The sequence below is a fragment of the Phytophthora sojae genome (genome assembly GCF_000149755.1).
Source record: "Phytophthora sojae unplaced genomic scaffold PHYSOscaffold_8, whole genome shotgun sequence".
Taxonomy (NCBI): Eukaryota; Oomycota; class Peronosporomycetes; order Peronosporales; family Peronosporaceae; genus Phytophthora; species Phytophthora sojae.
In genome coordinates this window covers 3,122,504-3,139,874 of record NW_009258122.1, presented here as the reverse complement: position 1 = coordinate 3,139,874, position 17,371 = coordinate 3,122,504, and the positions used below count along the sequence as shown (strand labels likewise).

Here is a 17,371-nt window from a genome sequence, read left to right as displayed (position 1 = left end):
CCGTTATCATCGCCCATGAAACTATTCGTCGGCCAGTGTACCCTCCCGGAGCAACGCTCCGGGTTGCCTATTGATCATGCTGACTGGAAGCGGGTCTTGTGAATGGGTACAGGCATGGATTTCAGTCTTCACTTTGACTGGCTTCGATCTTAGCTAGTTAAGTGGCTTTCAGGATGTCAATTGGGGCGCAGCGAAGGCTTCTGTACGACTTCTCAATACGGCATTGCGATCTTCACTGAGAGGCGCCGATAACTCCACGAGCCCCCCCCCCATCCAAGATCCGTTCATTCGTCTTTTCGTCCTGCATCGGTCTCTCGCTTTGGTCGTGATGAGGCCCAATTGGTTCCCCGCTGCAGCTGCAGCTCTGTTGTGGTCGGCAACAACCCAGCCAAGCGTCCTCGCGTCGGACAGCGACGTCAGCGTCTACGCTGGCCACGACTTCTCCCCGTGCGAGACGCCCTCCACGGCGCGGATCGAGGAAGGCGGCTGCAGTACGGGCTTCGAGTGCACTCAGTACGACGGCATCGGGGGCTTCGGCAACGTGACGTACTACGGACAAGGCTCTTGCAGCAGCAGTCGCGACGCCTACCTCCAGTCTGTCTTTGGAGACGCCCCGTACTTCATGGTCGAGTACTACCAAGACGCCGACTGCCAGCAGCTGAGCAAGAGCGAAGTGTACCGCGCCGACGGCCAGTGCCACTTCCACACCTTTGGCGTCATGTAGATCTGGGTCGCAGACGACCAGTCTATGGCTGCACTTTTGTCCTCCAGCTACTGTGAGAGTAACGATTGGAGCGTGAGTCTGGGGCTCAACGTGAGTGTGAACAGGGCGAGTGCATCCCGCAGAGCGGCGGCCAGGGGTTCCACCCGGACGCGGTCAAGTACATTCTACTCGATGATTCGACAACAACTGCCGGTAGTCCGCCGTGGGTGCCGATCCCCACCTACGGCAACAGTCTGTGGCCTGTTCGAGACAAGTCCCTTTGTGCTGTCGAGACTGGTGCTTGTCGCGAGTTTACGCTCCCTGAAGTCGAACAACGCGACTTTATGGGTTTATACCAACTCAGTGACGCGCTGTCAGAGCGTGAGCGTGAGCTGTGGGCTCCCCGTTTTGATCAAGGACCAGACCTCTTTCCTGATCAATTGCTGCAGCTGCTCCTCCCCGTCAACTCCCGTCTATTCAGTCTGTGGAAGGAGACATGCGCCAAGAGGTACGATCGCACTCGGCCGCAAGAGCTGGAGGCGTGTAAATGCATCCACGAGCAACTGGTGCACGGTCTCAGTGCAGCTCGGCAACTTCAGCGTTATAATGGCTGGTACGAGCTTGATTTCGAGTGGTGCCGCATACTAATCCAGCGTGAGCAGATCCTCTACGACGAAGCGAGGCCCATCATGGTAGCCCTGTGCGACCGCGGTCTCAACTCGAAGTATTTCTACCAGCGTCGCGCGTTTCTCGATAGTATACTGTGTTAGCGGTAGAGTCAATTTATCAGAATTGACCATACAGACATCACTGCAGTGGAAGCCTGTACGTGTGGCTGGCTACTTTAACGCTTCACTACAAGATCAAAGCCAGTCAAAGCGAAGACTGAAATCCATGCCTTGCAATACATCATAAACGCCGTCAGTTGGACTTCAGAAGGATCATGCATAGTACTACTTCCAAGTACGAAGTACCACGAATCGAAACTGTCTTACCGAAATGCTCGAGCTCAGAGGGCAGTAAAACCAACGTCGCGATGAAGACGTCGATTTGAACGAGCTCGACTTGCGTCTCCAGTACGTACGCGAGTTGATAAAGGGGAGAAAAGGCGAACTTGCGCTGCAGCAAAATCTTCAAGGCGATAAAAGAGAAAACCTCTAGCACAGCGAATATCATGATGTTCCCAACAGCACTGTTGCGCCAGCCGTCAGCTCCTCCAGGAGCGTACGCCACGTTCGGTAGCTGCTGGAGCACCGACTTGTAGATCACGAACACAATGGGGATGACGCACTCGATGTACTCGACCAAGACGATGTACTCGCAGTGGAAGAGGAGTTGAACGCCTTGAATTATCAGTTTCTTCGATTGGTCAGCTTCGTCCGCGACTTCACTCGAAAGAATGGCATTTGTACTTGAACGAGAGGCTTATGTGACGGATGAAGTCTGCAGTGAATTCACCACTGGGCCGACCGTGGCTGGCGCTACGGAAACACTGCGAAGTTGCTGTTTGCGTGGAGGACTTGGGGAAATGTTGGCTTTTACCGACTGATACGAACTCGTGCTGTACACATCCAGAGTTTCCGGTCTCTTGAGAGCCTCAAACCGCTCACTGGGGAGCGGGTGCGGGTTACACGCCCACAGGCGAACGCCCGGGAGGTTGCGCGCCTCCGGATTCCGAGCAACTTCGAGGGTCAGCGATAGCAGGTTTTCACTCCCCTGGTGGCTCAAGTGGTTGTAGCTCCAGTTCTTGTGGTTTTGCAGCGACTTGTAGAGGATGTCGGCGTTCTTGCGGACCTCTCGAAACTCCAAAGCGGATAGCAGCACGTCTGTGAAGATGGCCAATACCGACACGGTGACAGACCCCGAGCTGGACATGCAGACAGAAACGAACAGCGTGCTGAAGTAGTCGACGTTGAAGGCCACAATGCCTGGTACGTAGTCCTCCATGTTGTGGATGGAGCGTCCGACGTATTTCTTGGCTCCAAACTTCCAGAGCGGCAGCAAAAGCCTCGTAAAGCCTTGATATTTCGTTGGAACAAAACCATAAAGCACTTTGACGAGGGGATAAACCGCCACCATCGTCTCGTGAGCTACGAGGAAGTTGTGAAATTTGACAAGATTCGGCCGGAACGGGGATGAACTTCGGAAGGGGGCTATACCCAGTACGAAGACCAGCATCAAACCAATGACAATGACGTTGGGAATGCCGCCCACCAGCATCACAAAGGGAACAGGAAAGCCCACGACAATCGCCAACATGATGGCAAATCCTGTGAATCCCGCGCTCACGCCGGTCGAGATAACCATGATCTTTGCCAATGTGAGCGGCAGGCCAACCACGAGTCGTCTCAACACTAACATGCCGTTAGTAGTTAGCAAGAAGCAGATGACCGTCACACGAACCCAGAAGACCCAGTTTGCAACCCACCCGTCTGAAGGAGGTTGGAGGGGGAGGGACTCGAGTATCAGCGCCGCTGCTAGAGCTGGAAGCGGAGTGACAAGGCATACCAGGACCACGTGCGTCGTCGACTTGGTCTTGCAGTAGTGGTCCAGACTTTCGAGCCTCTCGATCGAGTAGCTGCCCTGACGATCCACTTGAGCGTTTTCCCACTTCTCCTCGAGTAGACTCGGCGAATGCGGCTCGACGACTCGGTTCTGTCAGCACTCTCTCCTGTCCACGCGTGAACTTGCGTGCTGTCCATCTTGGAGCGATACGAAAACACCCGAAGAGGAAGTGCAAGTGGGCAGGGTGTCTAATACCAGGATCCAAAAATGGCACTCGGGGCCAACGTCGAGTCTCTCAGTCCGTGCGTTATCAAACTGAGGCCTCGAGGATGAGAGGCTGAATTTGCACGCTGCTGTAGGGAGATCATGCACGGGTAGGTTTTCACAGGACAAGTATGGCCCACACGCATAGCCACCAGAAACACACACCTGTAAGTACCGTATTCAGTTGCGTGGAGACGAGTAAAAGTCCATGTTGGTCATTTATTGCTTGATGAGTGTCATTGCGTGACCTTTTTTACATTTCACCCGTAAAACTAAACGATGACGCATTGTCTTATCCTTGTTTAATGGCGGCCAGCGAAGCCCTTCAAAGAGCAAACCATCGCTCCTACTGCCGGTAGAACGTCTCGTTTCTTTTCACTTAAGCGTCAATGCAATCGTTGTCTGAAGGCCGTGACTATCAGTATCAGTACTTCTTGTCCTCGATCTCGATGCCGACGGTAGACTTTTATTTGGAACACGGGTGGGTCTGGTCCGTGTTGGGTCTTGAGGACCCGACAGATACCTTCCACGTTGTTACAGGTTTGTTTGGGTGGATCTCAAGAATAGGTCACGTACCCAAGACCCTGTTATGCGATCTACCGGGAACGGAAATACCCTATTATTGTGCATTTGCAAGAGTGATAGGCATTATTTCCACCACAGATAAATTTGTTTTCTGTTCTATTTGTTCGTATGTTTCTTGTTGACATATAGGCAATGCGTTGCTGTGAAAGTTTTTACTATCGAAAAGTCATATAGGATCACTTCTAGACTGTTCCGTTTACGCAAAATAACATTTTCGACAAAGTACATAGCATAAGGATCGATTTGCTTTGGATTGGTGAATGGGATGATCAAAGAACCGCGATTTCCATACTATATGTGTCACCGACCGTGTCCTTCGTGGCATACTCCATTGGACGCCTACCAAAAACGGATATAACTCGACATGGAATGAATCTCTAAATTTGTCTCTAAATATCAAATGTGCAGAGGTCGAAATATGTGAGGGGTCGCCTGATATATGCGTCAGTTGCTAGAAAAAGGACATCAATAATGAAATCAAGTCAAATCTAATACGTTGCCGTGCAGCGACCCTTCGTTTACTCAGACGTAAAAATCGTCTGAGTAAATATAAGTTTTCTTAAATTTGAATATGTTGGGTGATTTGTTCGTTTTTGGTAGGCGTCCATAGCAGTGTGAGTTGTTCGTCGAGCTTCGGTTGTGTGCGCTATAACTCTGGCTATCTGTAATAGTGTTCCGTGATCAATGCTCGCTTTGGATACGAAGCATTACCCACCTTGGTTCACGGAGAATAATTACAACTGTGGCAAATCTTAGATGGTAAACAAAAGAATAACAAAAGGGGAAATGTAGACAACGACTGGGCACGAGATTGTATATGAGACAAGCGTATCCGTTTATTTCGGGGTCAACGGCATATTTTAGATAAGGGACGATGCGTATCTGCGAAGTGGTATTGTCGTACATTCGCAGGGCGGTGCGATAATGTGCAACCGCCCAGCCTCCCTGTGAGCCTTGCAATATTTGGGCCATTCTCAAAGTCTCACTGAGCCCCTCGACAGCCGCCTCCAACACCTTCTTCCACTCGCTTTTGCGCATTTCAAACGTCATGAGCGACGGAACATCTTCGGAAGCAAGCTACAGCTACGAGTCGGAGTCTCAGCACTGGGAGTTCGGTGACTACGACTATCTCGACGATGCTGACGACCAAGTTGAAGTTGAAGACGCCCAATTTGAAGATAATCGGCAACCACTCGCGTTGGGCATGACCCGTTCGTCGTCCCAAGACGCTCGCGAAGATCAGCAGCTGGTGACTGACCAGGATCGAGATGGTGAAGGTGGGCCCAGGCTGCAAGACAGCAACGAGGACGTCGGACTACGTGCCAGGGGGTCTGGAGGGCGTCGTCAGCTACATACTGACAATGAAAGTGAAACCCCACAACCAAGGGCGGAACCGAGGGGGGGCAACGCCGCGACCAATTGCGGAACACGGGGGTGAGGAGGTGGGAGATGATGACTCTGAAAACGACGCGGGTGACGAAATGGATCCTAGGGCGGAACAAGCTGGTGGGAACGATGGCGCTAACTCTGACGACGACGGCAATCATGTTCGACGCCATTCAACTGTCATCCATCTTAACGGGTATCAGTACACCCGAGCGCGTCAGTCACGTGTGAGGATCGCTTACCGGTGCAGCGTCTACCGAAGAACCGGCTGTAAAGGGAAGGTGCAATACGAGTTTGCCTCAGCAGCCTACATCAATTTCGTAGTCCATACATGCAGGGCTACTGTGATCGCCCCTGCAGCAGCTGCAGCAGCCGTAGACGTCTCTACACGGATGGAAGCAGAGACAGACCGCCTCGCGACGACCAATCAAGGGATGACAGCTCAGCAAATCTGGGAGTCTGTGAGTCAACGATTTTATCGACGCGACGACGGGATGGTGATCAGGGGTCTCACTCACACGGCTCCAAGTGATGGGGCGCGTACACCGAACACGCCGCATGCACTTCGGGGGTAATGTCCACGGTGTCATTGAAGTCCCACCTCTTGCGCTAGTCGCAGGGACCGATTTGACGTTCTTCCAGTTCCAGCATATCTACCATGAGGCTGGCCACCTTCAAAGTATTATCGGATGGGCACACCCGCGTCTGCTTGAGCTGCTCCGGTATCCTGGCATTCAGCTTTTCATCGACGGCACATTTCGTTCGGTGCCTCGCTCATTTCACCAGTGTGTGGTTGTGATGGTGCAAGATGCCGCTAGTCGAGTCTTTATTCCGGTTGTCTACGTTCTGACAACGAACCGCGCCATTCCGACGTACAACCGGCTGTTCCGGTTCGTGGCGGATGCAGCCGGGCAACCGCTTCGACCAGCACAAGTTGTGGTCGACTTTGAACAAGCCCTGATTGATGCGGTTGGAGAGAACTTTCCGACGGCGCGCGTATCGGCTGCTTGTTTCACTGGAAGCAGGCGATTCGCCGTCGGATGATTGCGCTGCACCTGCCAGCTCGCGAGATTGGTATTGCCATGGAAGTTGGAGTGCTGGATATGCTGACGGTAGTGCCGCCTGCAGACGTCGACCCCCTCGGATTACAATTCGTCGAGCGAACAATTCGTCGGCGCTGTCGCGAGGAAGGCGTCTCCTACTCGACGCGCTGTTTTGGGCTTATTTTCGCAGAACATGGCTGACCCTGTTCCCGGTGGATGTGTGGAATGTGCATGGTATGGACTTGCAAGTTGTCATTCGCACCAACAATCCACTAGAGCGTTTTAACCGCGAGTTAAACGCTGCGATTGCAGCGCCACACCCAAGTCTGCCTGCATTTGTGGGTATGATTGACAGTCTTGCCCAGCGCTACGTCCGCTTGCTGAACGACATTACTAATCGACGTGCCGGTTCCCCTCAACAAGGAGTTGTTCAACTCCCGGTACCAGTTCCGTTGACTCGCCAGGGGGCTCAACGGCGTCAGGCTCGCCGTGGAAGACGACAGACCCGGCAGGCCCGATGGAACAACAAGACATACGCGTAGATCGACTTGATCAGCTGCGGTGAATCAGTTGGCAAGCGTAGTCAGCTAGAATTCTTATCTTTTATATTTCTTTTCTCGCCCTGCATAACGCTTTTACAATATACCTCTAATATTACATAACTTGTGTATCGAATTTCCGCATACAATTTTAAAGGTCATTATCCCTCTAAATTAGGTATTTCCTGTTTTAGGTCCCTTACAGTTCCAGATTGGTCTCATTTTTGGGTCATTTTCGAGCGGGTCTTGATTTTAGGTCGCAAGATCCAAAGCGGCGGTGACCCGATTTGAATTCTTCCATGCCGACCTTGCCGATGTGGCGGCCGGACTTGAGGAAGTCGAACGCCTCCAGCACGGAATCGCGCTCGAAGCCGAACGTCTTCTGGACGTAGGGCTGGATGCCCTGCTGGGCCACGAAGTTGACGAGCTCGCGCAGCAACTGCTGGCTGCCCACCACGACGCCACGCACGACGCAGCCCTGGGCCAGCGCCGGACTCGCGACGTCGGGCATGTCTTCTTGCTTGGCCTGCGACAGGAAGCCGATGACCGCCACGATGCCGCCGCGCGCGCAAGCCTGGATGCTCGACTTGATGGTGCCCGAGCCCCCGTTCTCGATCACGAAGTCGGCCCCGTGGCCGTTGGTGAGGCGCATGACTTCGGCCGCCCAGTCCGGCGTCGTGCGGTTGTTGATGGTGTGGTCCGGGCCGAAGCGCTCCTGCACGAACTTGAGCTTCTCGTCGGACGAGGACGTGATGATGGTGGTGGCGCCCGCCGCCTTGGCCAGCTGCAGCCCCGTGATGGACACGCCGCCCGTGCCCAGGAACAGCACGGTCTGGCCCGGCTTAAGCGGAATGTTCCCGTACAGCGCGTTCCAGGCCGTGACGCCCGTGCACACGAGTGACGCCATCTGCACGAAGCTCAGCGTGGAATCCTTGGGCATTTTGGTCAGTACATGGGCCGGCAACGCCACAAACTGGCGCAGTACGCCGTTCAGCATGCCGCCGAGAGAGTGGGCCCAGTCCTGCTGCGGGCCGTACAGGTTGCTCACGTCGAAGTTGGTGATGACCTTGTCGCCGAGCTCGAAGCCGTCCACGGCCGAACCGACGTCCACGACGACGCCCGCACCGTCCGAGCACGGCACCACCTTGTCCTTGACCGGGAACGGGTAGGTGCTGTCGGCCACGGCGATGTCTCGGTAGTTGAGTGCCACGCCGCGAATCTGCACGAGCACCTCGTTGGGCGTGGGCTTGGGCTCAGACACGACGCGCATGTTGTGGTGCGAGGAGCGCTCCGAGTGGCGGAAGGCGACGTGAGAAGACATGGCTGGCGAATCGGGAAGAGAGTTTGCTTGGTTGGGTGCTTCGTTAGAGGCGAATTGAAAAGTGAAGAATGCCGTTTGTTGGGAATGGGCTTCGCCACTGGCCAAAGGTGCTCTTGGACGCAGGAAATACGTCGACACCTAAAGTTTTTTGGGGAAGTTGCGTGAGATGACGTCGCCACTGCTTCCAGACATGAATTGTCGACGAAATTCGACGCAATCAGCGCACGGACAGGACTTTGCTTCGTCATAATCGATGGGGAGATGTCATCCTGACTCAAACCCCAAATTCTCTGGCAAGCACACGCAAGCTAAGGGCACCTTGGCGAGAAGAATCGGCACAGCAGAAGCGCAGACGTATCTAACGCCGAAATCATCATCGGAATCGTTCTGGCAACCTGGCAACGGCGTCGGGGGCTCAAAACGAGCAAACTGCAAGAAGAAAGTATGTGTAGTGCTCACGTTTGCACGTCTATTTGGTACGAATCAAATGGATCGTTGCTGGCACTCCACTAACGCGGATGCAAGAGCAGCTTTACGCCAAGCCCGTTCAAATGTTGGCAGGCTTGATGACGCTCCACTCCTGGTTGGGGTTGTTCGGCGAGCATCCGTAGAGCTGCACCTTGTTGTTCTGGGCCGGGTCCGAGTCGAGGCAGAAGCCCTGGTGCTTCGCGTGGTTGAGCTTCCCAGTAGCACTCTCGAAGCCCACCTCTGGTTGACCTCGTTGTCCATGCAGCGGTAGACGTGAACCTTGCCACTGTTCCATCCCTCGTACGCGTCCAGACAGCGGTCGCTGCTCTTGGAGCGGATCTGCTTGGTGGCCGCGTCGAAGAACCAGACCTGCTGCTCCTGCACGACCCAGTCGCTCGACTTGCCCGTCATGGTCAGGTTGGTGTCCTTCTCAGACAGCAGCAGCTTCGAGCCGACATTGCGAAGGGCGCGTGGGTCTCTCGTGTGAATCGTCAGGTGCTGCAAGTTGCGCTTGAGCGTGCCGTTGTTGTAGAACACACCGAAGTCGTTCTCGATCTCCGTGCGGAAGGTCGTGTCGAAGGCAAAGTACCAGTAGAAGTCGAAGTTGTGCGAGCGAGACACTTGGTACAAGTCCGAGAAGTACTTGGCCTGGGTGGCGGGGGTAGCCACGCCAACGCCCTGGTGGAAGCCACCGGAGCTCCAGCCTGTCTCCGATATCACGAACTTCTTGCCCTTGCTGGCGGCCAGCACACGCAGGTCCTTCAGGTCCTTCAACGTGTTGGCAACGCTCTCGTTCACGTCGTCGCCATACATGAAAGACTGGTAGTTCACGGCCACGTAGTCCACAGCGTCCACGACCTTCTCAGTGTACACGTCGTAGGTGTCGGCAAGGGTGACGGGAGTGTTCTTCCCGCGGCTGCGGAGGTAGTCGCGGATCTCCTTCACGTAGCTGATGGCCGTATCAACTTCGAACTTCTCGTACATGTAGATGGCCACGTCGAAGCCGATGACGTTGTCGTCGTACAGGCCCGCGTCGATGAGGCTGGCCAGCTTGGTCTTCTCCTTCTCCAGCGTCGAGTGATTAAACGTCGTCCAGATGCCGAGGTCGACCTTAAGTCCGGCCTTCTTGGCCGCTGGAAGGATGGTCTCGGCCTGGTTGCAGTCGATCAGCGAGTAGATGCGGACCTTGTCGGCGACGGCGCTGAGCGCGTTCAGGTCCTTCTGCATCTCGGCCGTCGACTTACACTTGGCGCTGTCCGGTTCCCAGTCTTGGCCCTTGCGCGGGATGTAGTTGACGCCGGGGAACTTGACGTTGAGAGCTTCGACGGCTCCATTGGAGAGCGTCAGCCCCACGGAGGCGGCAAGAGCGGCGAAGGAGAACCTCATCGAGTCAACAGAGTAGGCACTTGCTGGAGCGAGTGAGACGAACTCGGGAAAATTGAGAGTGAGCGAAGGAATGCACGAGAGGCAGGAGCGGGGATTACTGCCAACGCTAGTGAGCTCGAGTTTTCGTCTGTTGCGGTACACGTTGTGCTGTATCCAGGATAGTGCAGTGGTGGCGCTATGCTGCCCCCCAAATCACGTTCCGGTGCCGAAGCACAAGTATAAGCTTTGCTTTTGCTTACAGTACATGTATTCGTGAGCATTGTTACTGGCCATGCGGAAGCTCGTCTCACGACAACAAGTGGTCCTTCGTTGGTGATGATGGTGATTCAGGATTACGTGTGGCACAGCGACTGGCTTACGTCGCTCGTTTCTAACGCCAAGCGATCATTTGTTGTCGTGACACCGAACCTCTGTGACTAAACCGTTGAGGCTCAACTTGAGCCTCCATGCCGTCGTGTTGCCGTAATTTATTAACGATTTGCACTTCGCACTTCTGTAACTTTGGATCAACGTCTAAAGTCTGAACAGAGCAACAAGAAGTGCCTAGCACATACCCGTCGCTAGACTTCAACGATTGAGAGAAGTCCGCCCATACAATTTGTTTGTCCAAATCTAGGCTGTGCTCAGCGCTGCGATGCCCTTGATCGCCTCGTACACCATCGAGTCTGCGACTTTCGCACCGAGCTGGCTGGAGCGTGAGAAGCGCTTGACGTCCGGCGGGAGCTCCGTTGAATGCATCCGATGGATCTTGGTGCAAATATACCAGCAGACAACGCGCTCGACTCCATCGTCGCACCGTTCTGGCCTAACCAGGAGCCTGTTAATAATAATGAAAACGTGTCAGAGATTTAAAAAAATAATAAGCACCGAGAAGAAGATAAACTTACGCCCCAACGGTGCTGCGCGTGACGGCCGTGGTCTTCTTGAGTGGGTACAGCGCGTCTTCGTCCACGCAATCCCACAGCAGAACACTGCCTGCGCTTCCAACGCGGCCGTAGGAGATATCCCGGCTTTTCAGGAAGACTTGCTCGCCAGAGCTTCCGCCCTGAAAGCGGTGCTCGCTCACGTCGTAGCGGATCTTGAACTTTGTGGACAGCACTTCCAGTTGCTTCACTGAGGAGCTCATCAGCGAGTAGCCCGGCCAGATGACGGCGCAGTTCACGATGGCGTTCCGAGCAGCTTGAAATGTTTTGCAAGCGCTCGCTGCGTCTATTGCATACACAGCAACTGAAGTGATCCCAAAAGCCGACGATCCCAGACCCAGCGCCTCCCATGAGAAAGTTGGCGTCGTGAACGGGCGAGTGCTCTTCGTCTCAGTGAGGAGGATTTCCTTCGCCAGATCCAATTTGGCGTCAGTACAAACCGCGTCAAGGTACCGAGTGCGAGCCTGAAGATGCTGGGGTAGCTCCGTGACTGCATGGAGGAAGCTGTGCATGTTTAAACCTGCACGATATGGCATCGTCTCTGGGATCACGGTCGTGCAGCTCCGAAAGAGTGCGCTGTGTCGGAAGATTTCCTGCCGAATCTGATCATTAAACGCTCTGGCTTCGTGAAGTTTACGGAGTTCCGCGGCTGCTGCTTCTTTCCAACTTATTGGAACTAAATTTGAGCGCAGGCCCCCCTGTTGGTCCAGCAAAGTCTCGAGATAGGCGCTTAAATAGCGCTCCTCTGCCTTTAACGAGTCCATCTCAACCTGAAGGACGCGAAGGACTATGATATCTTAGTAGATAAGACTTCGAGGTAGGTATTATAGGCATGCGTTTCCTCCAAAGGCAGGCTTTCCTAGTCTCATTTTATATTTCGACAGCCTTTGCAGCCACTTCATCTTCCAACGAAACTGGGCATGCGATTCCTAGCTCTAGTTTGTGGATTCCTGCTGGGTTTAGCTGCCAAGCTCCCGGTTGTTGAGTGCAGCGATATTGGCTCGGATTCCTCCTCCCTTGACGCAGACTCCGGTTCTCTCTCCAATGCCCGCGTTAGTGTGTACACGGGCCACGACGACCTCAACTGCTCGACCGCTTCGACGGTCGTGATTCAAGAGGGAGGCTGCGACGACTGGAACCTTTTCCAGTGCACCCCCTTCACAGTTGGGGCGGGGACTACGTACTATGGTCAGGGGACCTGCAGTAGGGGTATCTGCAGTCAACGTTTGGCGACGTGGGGCTCTTCGTGGTGGAGTACTAGGACAGCGACTGCAGCACGCTGCACCGGAGCGACGTGTATCTCGCCGACTCCAAGTGCCACTACTTCACGCTGGGGGTGATGCAGATCTGGACGGCCGAGGACAAGTCCATGGCGGCGTTGACAGTCAACTCGGCTTGTGACAAGATCGATTGGTCGGTCTTCATGGAGCTCAACGTGAGTGTCAATACTGGCGAGTGCGTCGCTGACGGTGACAACTCCACTGATAAAGGGCTCAAGTATCTTCTGCTGGGGGAACCCGTGTACTTCGATCCCTTTGCTGCGAAGTTGGCCACGGATGGGAATACGTCGACGACAACTACAACTACAACTACGACTTCCGACGCCGACTGCCTCCACGGCCACGTCATTTTTCACGATGAACATATTCATGATTCTACTAATGGCGACAATGGCCATTGCGGCGACAATTTAAGCTGCGTTGGGGAGTATTCGAGCCTAGTGACCAAGCGGGGCTCCAAGCAAATTAATATTCAAGGCTAACTTTTACTTCACTCGATCCTCTCGAAGACCTTAACTGCTACGAATCCTGAAAGTACCGCATTTCACTTACGCCACTTCACGCCACAGCTCTGTCTATCAGAGCCACATTCTACCATCTAAACACACACAAACGCGTCCAAGGTCGCGTCTAGAGCTTCCGGGACTGCTGCTGCTGCTGCGTCTGCTCCGTTGAGGTCGAGCTTCCAGTGGCCGAAGTCGTGGCCGCCGTGGACGCGCTGCCGCTGCTGGACGGGAAGAGAATCTGCTTGAGCTTCTCGTCGCGCAGCACGGCGCGCAGCGACCACATGTTGTCCTCGGTCTCGTCCGCGTAGATGCGCCAGCTCCAGTAGGTCCAGCCCCCCTCGGCCTGGTTGACCACGTCCGTCTCGGCCTGCGCGAACTCGTAGAAGAGGTCCTGGTCGTCCTGGAACTTGCCGGCCGTGGCGAAGCTCCACTCGCCGATGAAGAGGCGGTTGTGGTTCTCGCGCGCGTTCCACGTGCTCACGCTGTTCTGGAAGTTGACCTTGACGCTCGTGCTGACCAGGTCCCCGTCCGACACGTCATCGTAGCCCCAGACGAAGTACGGGTGCCACTCGACCCAGACGTTCGTGTACCCGGCCGAGGCCAGCATGAAGTCCGTCAGCACCTCGGCGTTCTGCTCGGTCAGCAGCGGGGCCACGCTCAGCACGCACTCGCTGCCCGTGGCCCGGATGGCCGCATACGCGCGCTCGTAGTAGTCGTACAGCACGTCCGTGGTCGTGTCCCCGTTGGGCTCGTTCAGCAGGCCGAAGCCCAGGAACGCGTCCTCATCCTTGAAGCGCTCGGCCAGGTACGAGACCATGGCGATGGTGTTGTTGACGTTCTCGGCGTAGGACCCCCAGAACTCCGAGCCGTAGACGGTGGGGGACGAGTTGTCGGCCCCATTCTGCGAGCCCTTGGCCGCGTGGACGCTCAGCAGCACGGCCACGTTGTACTTCTTGGCCCAGTCCGTAACGAGGGCGTCCAGGTACTTCAGCGTGCCGTTCGTGTAGACCTTCCACTCGGCCTTGCCCGACGGGTCGTAGTCGTCGAAGCCCACGATCCAGTAGCCCACGGGCACGCGCACCGTGTTGATCCCCACGGCCGCGATCTCGGCGATGTCGCTCTCGTTGATGAACGTCGAGTGGTGGTACTCGAGGTGGGACCGGATGGCGTCCGGGTCGGTGGCCTGCGCGATGGCCGTGTACTCGCCCTGCGAGGCGTTGACGGCCCCAGTCCAAATGTCGGCCGTGGACGTCATCCAGTACTCGGCCACGAGCCACGAGCCGAGGTTCACGCCCTTGCTGCTGGTCTCGCCGTTGCGGATGCTGTACTGCACGTGCTGCGAGGACCCGGAGCTGGAGGTCGAAGTCGAAGTCGAGGCGGACGTTCCGACAGTGGCCGACTCGGCCGCGGACTCGTCGGAGCCTTGCGCTTGCACGGTGCCCATGAACTGCTGCACGCCGTCGCTGCCGGTGAAGTCGAAGGTCGTGGCCGACGCGGTGGCCGCGGCCACTGCGGCCAGCAGAACGGAGAGCGATCGCAGCATCGGGGAGGTGTCGGGATGGTGGCCAATTGCAAAGTGATGAAGGCGAGCGCGTGACTGAGCGGGGGCGACCGAGGTGGCGGAGGATGCCCTCGGCATCATTCTGGTCCTTCTCACTCAACTGGTGGCCATCGCCGCCAGCCCGTTCTTGCTAGTCGTCGTAAGTGCCGCCCCCAGGCATGTGCATCCACCATCACGTCATGCTGCAGATGGCGAGTGCGAACGCGAAATCAGGACTGGGGCAGCCCGCTGGGGCTTGCCCCGCGCTCTCAGCTATCGACTGATACGGATAGGAAGGAGTCTCTGGCCAGCTTCTAGCCATATCGTGCACTGTAGCCAGCTTTCGGCCGGGCCGTAGACTTCGGCACGCCAAGGCAAATCTAGTGCAATCTCTACTCGTTGTTTGATGACTTAGCTACACGTATCCTACTGTTCCCCGCACACACCGAAAAGGTACAACTTCAACTATGGTTGCTGCAGTGGTAAGGGGCGGCAACGTCGCTCAGCTCTGGGCCGCGTTGGGGAAGAAGATGCTCTTGAGGCGGGTGTCGCGCAGCACGCTGCGCAGCGACCACGCGTTGAAGCCGCTCTCGTCGCCGTACAGCCGCCAGCTCCAGAAGGTGAATCCGCCCCCGGCCTGGTACATGACGTCCACCATGGCCTTGCAGAACTCGTAGTAGCCCTCCTGGTCGTCGCCGAACTTGCCGGCCGTGGCGAAGCTCCACTCGCCGATGAAGAGGCGGTTGTGGTTCTCGCGCGCGTTCCACTGGCTCACGCTGTTCTGGAAGTTGGTCTTGACGGCCGTGTTGGTCAGGTCGTACTCGCTCGTGCTCTCGTAGCCCCAGACGAAGTACGGGTGCCACTCGACCCAGACGTTCGTGTAGGCGGGCGCCTGCATGAAGTCCGTCATGACGTCGGGCGACTGCTTGTACAGCAGCGGCGCCACGCTCAGCACGCAGTCGCTGAGTGTCCGGATGGCCGCGTACGCCTTCTCGTAGTACGCGTACAGCTTGTCCTCGTCCGTGGACGCGTTGGGCTCGTTCAGCAGGCCGATGCCCAGGAACGCGTCCTCGTCCTTGTATCGGTCGGCCAGGAAGGTGGCCAGCGAGACCGTGTTGGCCACGTTCTCGTCGTACGCGCTCCAGTGCGAGTTGCCCGGGTCGCACGGGGACGAGTGGTCGGCCCCGTTCTGAGAGCCCTTGGCCGCGTGCAGGCTGAAGAGCACGGCGATGTTGTGCTTATTGGCCCAGTTGGTGACCAGCGCGTCCAGGTACTTCAGCGTGCCGTTCGAGTACTGCGCCCAGGCCGCTTGGCCGCTCGGGTCGTCGTTGTCGAAGCCGACGATCCAGTAGCCCACGGGCACGCGCACCGTATTGAGGCCGGCGGCGGCGATCTCGGCGATGTCTTTCTCGGTGATGAAGGTCGAGTGGTGGTAGTCGAGGTTCGAGCGGATGGTGTCCGGGTCCGACGCCTTGGTGATGGCCGTGTACTCGCCCTTGCCGGCGTCTTCGTCGCTCACGCCCTGCCAGAAGTCGGCGGCCGACGTCATCCAGTGCTCGGCCACTAGCCACGAGCCGAGGTTCACGCCGATACTGGACACGTCCCCATTGCGGATACTGTACTGGATGTGGGTAGTCTGGGTGGCCGATCCAGTAGTGCTTTGCTGCTGTTGCGTGGTGTCGCTCTGGCCTTGGTACGAGCTGCCGGACGCCGCCACTTGGGTGGCCGATCCGCTATCGGTATAGTTCACCCTCGGTGCAGTTGTCCTGGGGCATGGCGTTGGGGTTGAGGAGGTGTCGGACTGGGATACGTCGTCCGTAGCTTGGACTTGGGCCACGGCGTTGTAGTCGCTTCCGAGTGTGTTGAAGTCCGTGGCAGCCGTCGGGTTCACCGTCAACGCGGCCAGCGCGGCAGTCAGGCAGGCGAGTCGACGGAGCATGGCGGAGGTGGGGGGTGGAGTGCGCTCGAGCTGGCAAATTGAATTGTGCTGCGAGGGACTTCCGCTGTCCGAAGGACTTCGACTTGAGGCGCGGTTGGATTAATCGCGGCGAGCGTGGTACGGTATCGGCTTCGAGACGGTGCTGGGGCCGGAACCACAGCAGTCTGCGGATGCTGGAAGCTCGCCCTTCGACCACATGGTTGTCTTCTCGCCAGTGTCCTTTCACTAGTTTTGCCTCGATCGCAGATGGCGACCGAATGGGAGTGGAGTGGAGTGGAGGCATTCATCTAGGCTAGAGGCATCTTGCATACTGGAACGTGCACCTGTCTCTATCTATCGTCATCTGCTCATCGCAAGCCTGACATTTCACGCCAAAACACTCTCGGGAGCTTTGATGCAGCCTCGGCCATCTGCCCTGAGCTCCTGTTCCAGCGGACTCGAGCGTCACGCGTTGACCAGCAGCACGTGCCCCGTATCAGATACTGGTTGTGCTGGACTGTTCAGAAGGTTACGCTCGCAACTCGACGTCACCACTCGATGCGCGTGGGCCTCAAATGCTTCCTGGAAACGGTCGTCTTGACCGACTCCGTTTGCATCGGCCACCTCATCGAGGCAATGGTGCTCTCTTTCCGCATGGCCGAGAGAGATCTCGCGTAGTTAATGGACTCGCGAGCGCTTCACCGTAGGCAGCAACGCAAATGCGAACAGTTAGGTGGGCAGTTTTACGAATACTTTGCGTGCCTGTTGCCTTTCACATGTCTGTGAGATGCCAAAGATACCAGCGGATTCAGAGCCGTATTGCTCTATCTGCGATGCTACACACAGCAACTTGCTAACGGCTGGGGTAAGGATCAAGTCACGCGCGGCTTGCCTTTCGTCTTAGTATCACTCGTCAAGGCGTCTGCGATGCGGAGCAAAAATTTCCACGCCTGGAATTGTTGGCAAGCCGGTCACGGAAGGAGCTCTTATTCGCGTACTGTAGA

The 17,371-nt window shown here is 56.3% G+C and overlaps 9 protein-coding genes across 9 annotated transcripts; 2 read left to right on the top strand and 7 right to left on the bottom strand.

The window, feature by feature from the left end:
• Positions 1-328: 328 nt before the first annotated feature.
• Positions 329-1,473, top strand: PHYSODRAFT_259808 (hypothetical protein; the record flags this gene model as incomplete). The annotated part of the gene is made up of 3 exons (XM_009535763.1): positions 329-720; positions 772-796; positions 829-1,473. The coding sequence occupies 3 exons, from the start codon at positions 329-331 to the stop codon at positions 1,471-1,473; spliced, it is 1,062 nt and encodes a 353-aa protein (XP_009534058.1).
• A 93-nt stretch (positions 1,474-1,566) lies between these two features.
• On the bottom strand, positions 1,567-2,650 carry PHYSODRAFT_520068 (hypothetical protein; the record flags this gene model as incomplete). The annotated part of the gene is made up of 3 exons (XM_009535762.1): positions 1,567-1,601; positions 1,699-2,127; positions 2,224-2,650. 3 exons carry the CDS (start codon positions 2,648-2,650, stop codon positions 1,567-1,569), a joined length of 891 nt encoding a protein of 296 aa, XP_009534057.1.
• A 39-nt stretch (positions 2,651-2,689) lies between these two features.
• PHYSODRAFT_452462 (hypothetical protein) lies at positions 2,690-3,331 on the bottom strand (the record flags this gene model as incomplete). Its single annotated transcript, XM_009535761.1, has 1 exon — positions 2,690-3,331. A coding segment is annotated over one exon (642 nt), but the record flags the coding sequence as incomplete, so codon positions are not given.
• A 1,774-nt stretch (positions 3,332-5,105) lies between these two features.
• Positions 5,106-7,028, top strand: PHYSODRAFT_338030 (hypothetical protein; the record flags this gene model as incomplete). Its single annotated transcript, XM_009535760.1, has 6 exons — positions 5,106-5,366; positions 5,444-5,670; positions 5,781-5,983; positions 6,063-6,333; positions 6,420-6,573; positions 6,852-7,028. 6 exons carry the CDS (start codon positions 5,106-5,108, stop codon positions 7,026-7,028), a joined length of 1,293 nt encoding a protein of 430 aa, XP_009534055.1.
• Positions 7,029-7,176: 148 nt separating this feature from the next.
• PHYSODRAFT_318082 (hypothetical protein) lies at positions 7,177-8,346 on the bottom strand (the record flags this gene model as incomplete). The annotated part of the gene is made up of 2 exons (XM_009535759.1): positions 7,177-7,194; positions 7,333-8,346. 2 exons carry the CDS (start codon positions 8,344-8,346, stop codon positions 7,177-7,179), a joined length of 1,032 nt encoding a protein of 343 aa, XP_009534054.1.
• A 547-nt stretch (positions 8,347-8,893) lies between these two features.
• Positions 8,894-10,200, bottom strand: PHYSODRAFT_338028 (hypothetical protein; the record flags this gene model as incomplete). The annotated part of the gene is made up of 2 exons (XM_009535758.1): positions 8,894-9,025; positions 9,064-10,200. The coding sequence occupies 2 exons, from the start codon at positions 10,198-10,200 to the stop codon at positions 8,894-8,896; spliced, it is 1,269 nt and encodes a 422-aa protein (XP_009534053.1).
• Positions 10,201-10,812: 612 nt separating this feature from the next.
• On the bottom strand, positions 10,813-12,801 carry PHYSODRAFT_318081 (hypothetical protein; the record flags this gene model as incomplete). The annotated part of the gene is made up of 3 exons (XM_009535757.1): positions 10,813-11,017; positions 11,088-11,872; positions 12,790-12,801. The coding sequence occupies 3 exons, from the start codon at positions 12,799-12,801 to the stop codon at positions 10,813-10,815; spliced, it is 1,002 nt and encodes a 333-aa protein (XP_009534052.1).
• A 232-nt stretch (positions 12,802-13,033) lies between these two features.
• Positions 13,034-14,353, bottom strand: PHYSODRAFT_519365 (hypothetical protein; the record flags this gene model as incomplete). Its single annotated transcript, XM_009535756.1, has 1 exon — positions 13,034-14,353. One exon carries the CDS (start codon positions 14,351-14,353, stop codon positions 13,034-13,036), a length of 1,320 nt encoding a protein of 439 aa, XP_009534051.1.
• A 598-nt stretch (positions 14,354-14,951) lies between these two features.
• Positions 14,952-16,388, bottom strand: PHYSODRAFT_520882 (putative glycosyl hydrolase family 5 member; the record flags this gene model as incomplete). Its single annotated transcript, XM_009535755.1, has 2 exons — positions 14,952-16,131; positions 16,252-16,388. 2 exons carry the CDS (start codon positions 16,386-16,388, stop codon positions 14,952-14,954), a joined length of 1,317 nt encoding a protein of 438 aa, XP_009534050.1.
• Positions 16,389-17,371: the final 983 nt, after the last annotated feature.